The sequence below is a fragment of the Bidens hawaiensis genome, unplaced genomic scaffold (genome assembly GCF_021521415.1).
Source record: "Bidens hawaiensis isolate Kalapana, Puna unplaced genomic scaffold, B.hawaiensis_p1.1 tig00015554_1, whole genome shotgun sequence".
NCBI lineage: Eukaryota > Viridiplantae > Streptophyta > Magnoliopsida > Asterales > Asteraceae > Bidens > Bidens hawaiensis.
Window position 1 is genome coordinate 104725 of NW_027492393.1, and position 12573 is coordinate 117297.

General features: G+C 35.2%; 1 protein-coding gene across 1 annotated transcript; it reads right to left on the reverse strand.

Annotated features, from left to right (window-relative positions):
* Positions 1–6280: 6280 nt before the first annotated feature.
* LOC143549381 (uncharacterized) lies at positions 6281–7210 on the reverse strand. The gene has a single exon (XM_077040284.1). It carries the CDS (start codon positions 6883–6885, stop codon positions 6451–6453), a length of 435 nt encoding a protein of 144 aa, XP_076896399.1. The 5' UTR covers positions 6886–7210; the 3' UTR covers positions 6281–6450.
* Positions 7211–12573: the final 5363 nt, after the last annotated feature.

Below are 12573 nucleotides of genomic sequence, written 5' to 3' on the forward strand. Positions count from 1 at the left end.
GCCTAGTAGTCACTTCGTTCTTTCCAAGCGTCTATCCTTCTTTACCTGTAAAACAGTTTGAAAATACGTCAACAACACATGCTGGTGAATAAGCTAACGCATAAAATATTTTATTTACTTAATTACCCCTCGAGACATAACTTATGTCGCAGCCCATCGTGGCTTAGGAACAATCAAGTGTAAAACTTAAAACACAATTACAAACTTAAGCTCTACTCGAAACCGCTCAGAAAACACCGCAGTGCTCGAGATTACTTAGCTACCATTAGTATACACATGATTACCCTCTCTCGGACATAGCTTAGGTCCAGCCCATCGTGACGGAGGCATATAACCAGGAGTGGCATGGTGTGCCCACTGTCTAACCACATATGTAATGATCCAAACAAACATACACGACAACATGAGGGTCATCGATTACTTTTGTTTATAATGTTTTAGAGATACGTAATCTCATGTAATCAATTTAATTGACTCGATTAAACAAGTTATAAAAGTTTGGGGCGTGTTCACCTTTTGAAAGGATCAGCTTCACTTCACTGATCGGTTCGCCTTAGCTATCTCGGATCTATAGTAAGAGTATAACCTTTTGTTATTACTAGATCTTTTATCTAGCTTAAGACCTTTAATCTCATTTGTATATTCTTTAACTCGATTATATTTTCTTTATAAACCTCTAATTCAAAAATATCTTTTCTTTATTTTACAAGTTTAAATCTTTAGTCTTATTTGTTTATTTTTCTAACATTACGTTTCTTCTTCTCGAAGAAACGTATACTTTTATTTCTTTATTATTATTTAAAATCATTTAAATAATAACTATACTTTATTGACCACAAAGAATTATATTTATTTCTTTATCTCTTTATTTATATTTTATTTGTTTTATATTTTATTTGTTTATTTGCTCGAGGTATCGAGTATACCCTTGACTAGGGTTTAAGCCTTTAAATATTATATTAATATTTTATTCGGGAATTATCCCTACCTTGGTAGGCTTATATTACTTAGACTCTCGGGCAGCACTTCGACGCTTGCACGTTTATCAAGAATCTTGATCAACACTTCTCTTGCACGCAAATCAATGTTCGCCGGTCTTCGATCTTCGTCGGCAGGTACTTTGAGGTGAACATCGGGTCATCTCTTGGTGGCACGCACTTCGAGGAAACTTCGGTTTAGGGCACGGATCTCGAGGTAACGAGCGTTGTGTCGGTGGCACGCAACACGAGGTAGAGTGAGAGAGCGTTTTAGATTGAGAAAGTGATGTAAACTTTGAGGTGTGTTGAATGAGAGGGGCTGGTGGCCCTATTTATAGCCGCTGATCAAGTGACCCATCATGATATGCGATGGGTCTTGCAAAGGATCCTTCGCGTATAGCGATGGGTCAACGGATCCTTTTATTATTATTTTACTCCCTAGCGATACGCGATAGGACCTTGGGAGGCCATCGTGTATCGCGACTAGACTTGTCGCGTAACCAAGTAGGCTTGCCACGTGTGCCACGTGGCTAGACACGTAGCGCCACGTGGAGTCATGTGGAGGGGCACGTGTCATCATCTGTCAGACCACGTCTTTATACGCAATGGCGTTGAGGCTTTGGAGTATCACGTATCACTTTGTCGCCCATTCTTGGGTTTTGTAATATACCCATAGAGATACACGATGGGCTTTTTTCTGATCCATCACGTATCGCGATGGGTCAAGGAAACAGATTTTTCATTTTGGTCCCTGACTTTGAAATATTGATCCAAAATTTTCATGATGTTACATCCTCCCCACCTTGGAATGAATCTCGTCCGCGAGATTCACTTCTAAGAACAAGTGGGGATGCTTTTTCTTTATTTTGGATTCTAATTCCCATGTATACTCGGGGACTCTTCGTGAGTCCCACTTGACTTTGACTAATTTCAGGTTTTGTCGTTTAAGTTTCTTTGTTTTAAAGTCTTCGATTTGCAAAGGTCGTTCTACAAATTTGAGGTTTTCATTTATTTCGATGTCTTTTAAGGGCATCGACAAGGTTTCGTCGGCTAAACATTTTCGCAGATTAGAGACATGGAATACATCGTGTATCCCTTTCATTTCTTCGGGTAGTCGCAAACGGTATGCGACAATACCAATTCGCTCGAGTATTTTGAATGGTCCAACAAAGCGTGGACTTAGTTTTCCTTTCTTACCGAAGCGAACAACGCCTGTCCACGGCGAAACTTTCAATAAAACTTTATCGCCTAAATTGAACTCTAACGGCTTACGACGTATATTAGCATAACTCTTTTGGCGGTCGCGCGCCGTCTTAAGTCATTCTCGAATTTGCAGCACGTTGTCGGTGGTTTCTTGGACTATCTCGGGTCCAGACAATTGATTATCTCCGGTTTCAGACCAGCATAGCGGCGTTCTACATTTAAAGTGGTATAACACTTCGAACGGTGCAGCTTGAATACTCGTGTGATAACTGTTGTTATATGAAAATTCCATTAGGGAAATATGGTAATCCCAACTTCCACCTAAGTCAATCACACAAGCGCGAAGCATATCTTCAAGCGTCTGAATTGTTCTTTCGCTTTGCCCATTGGTTTGAGGATGATAGGCAGTGCTAAGATTTAATTGGGTTCCAAACGCTTGTTGGAAGCTTTTCCAGAAGTGAGACGTAAAGAAACTGTCTCGATCAGAGATGATAGACAATGGCACTCCATGCAATGCAACAATGTTGTTTACATAGATTTGTGCTAATCTATCCATGGAATAGGTATCATTACTAGGTATAAAATGTGCAGATTTTGTTAACCTATCAACTATAACCCAGATATGTTGACGAGTGGTTTTCGGGAGTTTTGTGATGAAGTCCATAGTTATCATTTCTCATTTCCAAACAGGGAGTTCGGGTTGTTGGAGCAATCCCAAGGGCTTTTGATGTTCAGCCTTGACTTTCAAACATGTTAAACATTTTGCAACATGCAAAGCGATGTCTTTCTTCATTCCGTTCCACCAGTAGTTCGGCTTAAGATTTTGGTACATTTTGTCATTACCGGGGTGCATCATGTACTTAGATTTATGTGCCTCGCTCATGATCTTTTCACGCAAGTCTCCAACGATCGGTACCCAAATCCTGTTCCAAGTCTAGGTATACCATCATCACCCTTGACTAGCGAGTCAATAGTGCCGTTACGTTTTTCGTCGGAGATCTTGTTTTCATTGATTGCTTGGACTTGATCTGATTTGATTTGCTCAATCAGATCTACTTGGAATTCTAATCGTAGCGCTTGAACTCTCTTGGGTTTTTCATGTTCTTTACGCCTTAAGGCGCCAGCCAAAACGTTGGCTTTACCTTCGTAATAGACAATTTCACAGTAGTAGTCATTCAATGTTTCCATCCATCTTCGTTGTCTCATGTTGAGCTCATTTTGCTCGAAGATGTGTTTCAGACTTTTATGATCAGTGTACACAATGAATTTGAACCCATAGAGTCAGTGCCTCCATATCTTTAAGGGAAAGATTATGGCGTCTAACTCTAGATCGTGAGTTGTGTAGTTCTTTTCATGTACTTTGAGTTAACGAGAGGCGTAAGCGATTACTTTCTTTCGTTACGTTAGTACGCATCCTAAACCGGAATGAAACGTGTCACTAAAGACAACAAAGTCCTCGGTACCTTCTAGTAAGGCCAGTATAGGTGCATTGGTGAATTTTTGTTCAACACCTCTTGTTGTTTGGTTCCCCATTCATACTTGATATTTTTACGAGTTAACGAAGTTAGAGGAACGTTTTAGTGAGGTAACTTGTCTAATTTCATTTTTAGTATAAGTAGTTTAAGCCCATGTTATAGTTCTTGTCCATGTGATTGTTCTCTCTCTGTTTTATTTTTTCAAGAAACATCCGAATTACTAACTTGTATAAGTAGTTTGAGTCCATGTGATGGTTTCGTGGGTTCCACATACCGAAGCTACTGCGATTGGCTGATATGTTTTGATGAAAAGGAAAAAAAGATACTTTGTATGGAACTCGAAGTTTATATTGATAATTTGTAAGAATATACAAGGTTTGCCAACTTGAACAACAGGTCTAGTCTGGTGCAATTGATGGTTGAAACAAAGAAACACAATAATTTTACGTTGGTTTACCGATTATTAAAGGTAGCTCTCGTTTTACATGTCGCAATTGCAACTGTTGAGAGATGTTTTTCAGCAATTAAGGACATCAAATCCGATTTGTGTAATCGGATGGGTGATGAAAATTTTAGTGAGAGTTGCATTTGTTTTGTTGAAAAAGATTTGCTTAGAAAAGTTTCAATTGATGATGTAATGGATATGTTTCAAAAAATTAAACCACATAGAATGCAACTTAAATGAATTTCTATTGACTTTTAATACCGAATGACATGTTTTTTATTACATTTTTTGCATTCTAATTTTATTTTTGCTATTTTTGTTATATGACACGACCCAGACCGTTTAGCCGGACTGGACAAAAAAAACCCGAACGTTAGTGATAGAAAATTTCTATTGTCAATCGGTCGTCTAAATCTTGAAAATTTTCGAAACCATAGAAAGAAAATTCTGACTACGTCACTGCTCTCTAGTTTATAACATATAAATATTTTTCTTTCCTATTCAAATTTTCTCGATTCAAGTATTGAAATAAAAGTATAAAACTACTCGGGGTGGAAAAAGATCGTTCCCCGGATAGTTCTCTCATAGCCTAAAAGGCTTTCTGGTGGATTGGGCTTGCTGCATCAATAGTCCAGTGGATATTCTTGACTTCATGCTTGGAAGAGTTATTATTTCTATCTAGAGGTGAAAAAAAAACCTGTACCCGGAACCGGACCCGAAAAAAATACCTAGAATCGGTTTTTTTGATACCCGGGTATTCTATACCCGAAACCGGAACCGACCCTACCCGTAGGGTATGGTAGGGTATGCATTTTGAGGTCAATACCTGTACCCGGTACCGTACCCGATTTATACCCGTAAATACCCGGACCCGGTCATACCCTATACCCGATACCCGATACCAATTTCTAATACCCAAAATAATACATGAGTTTTTATAATATATTTTTATGTTTACTTCACAACTTTTATGTTTATGTTTTTGTAAAATGCATATTACTAAGTAAATAATTTGTATTAAGTGCATTTATGGTTTTTGTAATATAGTTTAATTATTTTTATATATTAATAAGCAAATTTAAACTTTAAACAAATTAAAATGTATAAAAAAATTACAAATTCAAAACCGGGTATTAATACCCGGTCGTACCGGACACATACCCGGTTCCAATATCCGAACCCGATCATACCCTACCCGGGTACATAGGGTTGAGTTTTTCTCCTCAATACCCTACCCGAACCCTACCTGATTTCTCTCAATACCCGATTTTCCAATACTCGATCATACCCGAAACCGAACCATACCCGAACCCGGGTATTAGAAAAAACCCGATTTATACACCTCTATTTCTATCATCGTCCCTTTTAAAAATATATATAATTCTGTAAAGTAAATAAAATAGCTGTGAAGTACTAAAACTAGTGCTTACTTTCATGAAAGAAATATATGGGAAAATTACTAAAATAAGCATTTATAAAAACGTGTTTCAGGTCTTAGATGTCATTTGCAAGAAATTTTCAAAATATGTATTATAATCTAGTCGTGACGAGTAAATGATTAGTGAAACTGCTCGTTACAGTTAGTTTAAGGGCACATGGCAAGTTTTAACTGGTTCTACAAACTACTCGTGTATAATCATAAACTACTCGTCACGACTAGTTTATAATACATATTTTGAGAATTTCTTACAAATGACACTCAAAACCTGAAAAACGTTTTCATAAATATTTATTTTGGAAATTGTCCCAATATATAATATCAAGAAAAAAAAAACTAAAATCATTTATGTCAGATATGGTTAATTTAATATACTTCAGCTGTTCTTCTCTAACATATTAATGGCCCAAACCTATTGCACCAAATTTTTGTACGACAAAATTGTCCCTTTTATTGCACCTTCTCTAATCAAATTACAACATCCAATTACATTAGTACAAAAAATTCATTTCTTATGTCCAAGGTGGTAATTTTTATTTTTTTTTCTATATGTAAGACTCAAAAGTTAGTGGTTATTACCAACATTTAATAACTATCTAGTATGCATTCCAAGAATGGTGGAGTCACGATTGTTAGTGTCTACTTGATGCAAATGATACACACTTGTATAATGTTTTAAGTAACAAGACATGCAACAAAGTAATGACTGAAAATTAAAAACTAAAACTAAACAAGTTAATATAAACAGATATTCGAATATTCTAGAAACACAACATAATAAACAACAAAGATATTTTGACTTTAAAAAAAAGGTACCAACACACAAACAAACATAACACACCATCTCACACAAACTAACTTAACTCCATAACCGTTAAACTAGATAGCTACCTAGTGACAATAAGCAAAGCTCTAGGGATGAGGGAGCACACCACCACCACCAACACCATCACCGCCACCGCCACCGCCACCAATAGGAAACACACCGCCACCAAGCCCACCACCACCAAGAGGTGGCAATCCACCAAAACCATTACCAAGACCACCAAAAGTCCCCACACCACCAGCCGGACCACCTTGTCCTCCATATTGGTATCCCATACCAACACCACCGATTCCATTCGCACCGCCAAAATCACCACCTACACCTACACCAGTTCCCATCCCACCAATTGGCAACCCGTTGTTGCCAAATCCGGTATACCCGCCCGTTCCACCAAAAGTGTACACATTCTTTTGGTCATCAAGACCAATAGCACCTTTGTTTTCCTTTGGAACATCTCTACCGTTGATGGTACCAACGGACACCACTAGAACTACAATTAACACAAAGGCACAATTAGCCATTTTTCACTTATTTTTACTCAATGAATGACTAGAACTTGATTGATGCAAGAATTTGTGAAGTGAGGAGAGTGTATTTAAAGGGAAAACATGAGAGTGAGTTGTACAGTTGGGAGAAGTAAATGTAATTTTTAATGTTGGCAGAAAGTAACTGACCAATAGAGAGTGTAGGAATTTATAATTCATAAACTTTATAACCTACTAAAATGTTGTGACTATTGGTCATATAAAATGACAGGACAAACCTAGACAATTTATTTTTATAATTTCTTATTTTTAAATGTTATTATAGTCGTTTTCATTTTGAAATCTACCATGCGTCCTTGCTTATGAGTTATGAGTATCAATACTTTTAGATACAACAAGAATTATAATATATATTTGTTTGGAAACAAATTATTGATGCATGTAGGATATGGTAAAGATGATCAAATAAATTAGAAATACAAAAATTATCATGAGCTAGTGCGATAAGAAATTAATTGCATGCATAAAACTATTGATATTCGTAGCATTAAATCAATTTTCAGTTTTCTCGAATTGGGATTTTAGTTGGCAAATAAATATCAAACGAAATTCGGTTTTTTATTGGAAAACCAAACCGCATTCAAATTAAGATTATAATTTTCAAAAAAATAAAGAAATAAAGAAATAATTAACCATCAAATTGCAATTATATATCATGTAACTACGTGTTCAAATCTTACTAGAGCATAACAAAGTCCGATAAACATTACATCTTATAAGTCAGACTGGATAATAAAACCAATAACGTAGATCATGTGAAGGTTATATTGTATTTTTAACAAGGAAATCCGCTCGTAATAGCATCCAAGGGTGAATATAGGCTTTTAAAGACTAAGATATTAGACTAGGAGGAATTTTGAATTATTTTGAGAGTTTAAGCATTAGTTAAACCCTGATACTTTTATTTATTTAATTACGTTTGTGTATTAGTTATCCTAAGGTTCATGTATATTATTATTGAATTTTTTGAGTTGTGTATTTTGTTTTCCTAAAGACTAATTACCATTGATTTTTTTGTTTATTTTGATGACCCTATACGACTCGGTAAGACGTACATAAGAAAATCAGTTTATACAAACACAAGAAAAATTGTCATTATCACCGTTTAGCCATGCGCATGAGCTGAAGACTCCTAGTGCTCTAACCAAGCATGTGTCATATTGGCAACTTAGCATGTGTCGAATGATTTAAATAAATATAAACCGAATTCTAATAGGCAAAATTGTTAAGTTGCATCATTTGAGATTAAAACAAAAATATTGTGGTAATTTCGAAAGAAAGGTATCATAAAAGAAGCGCTGGCTAAAAATATAAATTTCTGATGAAAAATATTGAAAAACGGAAAACCACCGTGCAAGGAATGATACAATTTGAAACTAGCCAGGTGTATGTCTATGAGACAACTAGAAAATGGTAAAAAGTTACACTAAATTAGGCAATGTAAATACTTAACCTAGCTTTAATTCTTGTTATAGTTTCAAAACAATATGTTTGGATTAACACTTCCATAAGGCCATCCTCTACGATGAGGGGCTTCGATGCCCCTCCCCAGTGTCACGTGGACACTGGGTCTTCAAAGCCCCACCCCAAAGATGCCCCCCCTCTATGGTGCGGGGGCTTCGAAGCTCCTTAATTTTTTATTTTTTATTTTTTATTTTTTTTTTGTAAAATATACACATTAAAAAAAAAACAACGTCATCATCTCCGGAGAGAAAGTGCAAGGCAGTGGCCGGAGATGCAGCCGAGCCTCTTTGTTTCCGAAAAGCGAAGAGAACAGTCTAGTAAACACGAGCCCCATCTAGTCTATTCTACCAGACCAGATTTCCCCAAATCTATATAGGCAAATTTTGAAACCCTAATTAACAGAAAACAAAAAGACATTAACTTGAATTCACAATTACTGACATACATCAACATGAAGGCAATTAATTGATTGAGACGAAAGAAGAGGCGTACCTTTGAAGCGGAGAATCTGGATGATTAATGAAGGAGTAACCCAAATCTATATAATTTTGATTATTCTTCATGAAATCATCTCCGGAGAGAAAGTGCACGGCAGTGGCCGGAGACGCGGTGACAGGAGAGAAAGGGCACGGCAGTGGTTAATGGTGGTAGGTGACTGATGAAGAAGGAGATGTAGCCGCTGGAGGGGGGGCACCTTATTTTCTAGGCACCACCTGGTTGGACCGCGCCCCACTGCAGTGTTCCGCGCCTATCGGCGCCCGTCAGGTCAGCCGTTGGAGCCCCATAGTGGGGGGTCTAAACACCTAGATTCAAGTTTAATCACGTATCAATAACTTTCAAGAAACAAGTTATGAAGAATAAAATGTTAAAGGATAAAAGCATTATTGTCCATAAGTTGTCACTAGTATTGCTTATAAAAGTATTATAGTCACAAAGACTATATATGAAGATTACATTCACTTTACATATGACCAATCATCTATAACTTAAAACACATTTATTTCCTTTACAAACAACATTCCATTTTCACGTCATGATGTGCGGTTTTGAATATCAAGCTGGCATTTGCGGTCTGGTTTCTTTCTTACAGATCAAAATTTTATTTTCAAACGGTATTAATTAGAGAGAGAGAGACTTAATTCGCAACTTTCATAAGAGATGCGATTGTGGTATAGCGATTTAGTCATAATTAATGGCTTTTTTTAATTTTCCCGCATTATGAAAACTTATATGCATGATGCACCAATAGTTGCATGCCAGTCTCAATGTTGATGGACATAAACGAGTTACACTATATTGTCTGATGCATCCACATGCCGGTGACCAGAAGCCCCACCAATCTACCATAGCAAATCACTCATCAATTTTATACATATTTGTTCCACCAACCAAATAACCTCATTTATTAAATTCCATTTATAGAACTCAGATTGAACATTACATATCTAGGTTTAAAGTAATATGTTTTTTTGCCTCCATTGTTGAACTCCAATTTGTTCAAATTTATTCAAGAGTTAACTGGATTTGTACTAATTTCAAACTCGAAATAAACAATTTACTTTGCCTGTGTGTGCAATTTGAGGAGATAAGAGAGAAGATGGACAAACATTTTTTTTATTAATTGTTCAAATAATTAAATGCACTTATATACCAAGTGACTAACCTACAAAGCAAGAAGGCAACAGTAACTATCCCCACAATACTGGACAATATGTTATTAGCCTATATATTTCATTTTCTTTTTCAAAGAGAGAGAGAGAAAGAGAGAGATGACTTGGATCTAATGATGATAATGACTTAATCGAATTTAGTTCGGTTTTTAGTAATTCCTGCTCGTGGCGATGATTCTTTGGTTCTTAAGCACGTGATCAATGGGAGCAAATTTTACATACCGTTTGATTTAGTTCACAACTTCACATATGAAATATCGTTAGTGCGATAACTTAACTCATTTAATGTTGTTTTACATGAACGTTACATGTGGATTCGCATGAGAAACAACATTCATTACAATGAGAAACAAATAGTAGTTTTTATGTGAATTTATTTTGAGTTTCAACCTTAAGGAAAAAAAAAACTATATTTTCTCATATTGCATATTAAAAATTTAAACTAGATAATTGAAATATTTAGCAGTACTAGAGACATAAAACTGAAAAATATATATGATGGAAATGGCAAAGCTATAGGTTAAAATGTTAAATAATGCGAATAGATTAAGATGCATAGGGTGGGTGAAGAAGTAATTGAAATGTCAGGGAACCGTTGGCTCAGCTGTAAAGAATCATTTTTCATTCAACATTTCATACATTTACCTCATGCAGTCTAGACCCCTACCAGCATTTCCTACCACTTTATGCAAGTAAATGATATATATTACACCGGAGGTTTCTAACGAAATTGTGTTTCAATATAAGAAAATGTAGTTCTCGGGGTACATTATATGTATCTCATAGGAAGTAAATATATTTAAATTAGGAGCTACGTACATATATATACTTTTACGAGCTATATATGCCTTTTTATTTCTTTTTACTAGTCATAAATATGAGTTATAAATAAATTATGGGAAGTGGCTTATGTGGTCACGCGGGTATTGGGTTGGGTTTTTTGATAGTCCGTCTAAGAGTTATATTTGTTAATTCGATAAGATTAATATTTGCCTGTTTATTTTTAATAAGTAAAATTTGTGAATTAAAAGAATTAAACCTAAATACCTAAATACTTTTTGGTGTCGGCCTCAAAAAAATATTACTCCCTTCGTCCCATTAAAAGCGACCATATTTATTAGCCAATTTCAAAATGTTCACTTTCAAAATTTATTAGCCAATTTCTAAGTTTATCCTTAAACACACACAACTAGCGTTAATAAACAATATTGATGGACTCAGTTTCTAAGGGTATTATTGTCATTTGGTAAGCAAAAGAAGATAATCATTCAATCTATCTTAAACTTTATGTTTTTCAAACCATGACACTTTTAATGGGATTGAGGAAGTAGTTATCACTTGGGTTTCAATTGTTTGTACTCAAAATGAAAACAAGTTAGTGTGAGCGATCTATGTGTGTTGGTCAATACAATTTGCATATTCATCAAAGGATATACCTATATATTACATTGATTCGTTCTGCTTTGAATGCCTTGCCTCCCTCCCACGTTCCATTTGTAATAAATATAATATATGCAATGCATATTAAATATTAAGTGTAAGCCCACTAGTTGGCCCATTAAGTAGACAGTTGGAATAAATTTTGGATGGTCACTTACTAACTTATGTTAGTGCAATATAGTGCCCGTTGTTCATTTTCATCTTAAAGAATAAAATGAGAGAACGTTAGAACTTAGAAAATTGCATCTGTGTAAACATGTCGAGTGAGCTTCAAGTGGGCTCGGGTTTGAATATAAATGTGTTAACTTGGTTTAGTTTGTTTATTTTAACAAAACTGAATTTTTAAGCTTAAGCTTAGCTCATAACAAACTCGAGTCAACTCATTTTTAAATTTTAATAAAAAAAAATAATATTTGTGACATAATTTATAAATAGATGGAGAAAATATACACCAATTAAAGTAATACAATGCATTTGTGCAAAATACACATTCAAAAGCTCAAAAATAAGAGTCCACATAATTTGTAGTGGTATATTACGGGTTCAACAACAATTTGCAGTAGCATCTTTAATACTATTAATTTGCGCTATAATTTTCATATATTAAAATTTTTATTTTAATTTAAACAGTCGATCTAATGAGCTAGCCAACGAGGTTTACTATGGCTCAGCTTGGCTCTTTAACAACAAGCCGATTATGAGTGGTTGTTTTTAGTTATCTTTTAGCTAGTTTAGCTAGTTCCAAGACATGAGCTTTTGAACATTTTGGCCATCTACAAAATAAGAGTTTCTTGACTCAATATTATTGGATTAGGAGTTTTTTATCAACATTTTTTAACATTACTCATATGCCATTTAAACTTTAACAAGTTTTTTACTCGTGTGTTGTGACGGGCCAGGTTTAATACTTCAAATGTTTGAACGCAACAATGTTTTCTTGTGGAAAAATGTGGCAGGAATTGTAGTCGGTCTATTGGTTCGATTCGTTATGACAAAAGTTTTATAGCAAAAGTTTCATTTCCAAAGTTTAGGAGCCAAAAACAAATATTTAAGTTCAAAGAAAAAAAGTTTTATCATCAAAGTTGAGAGG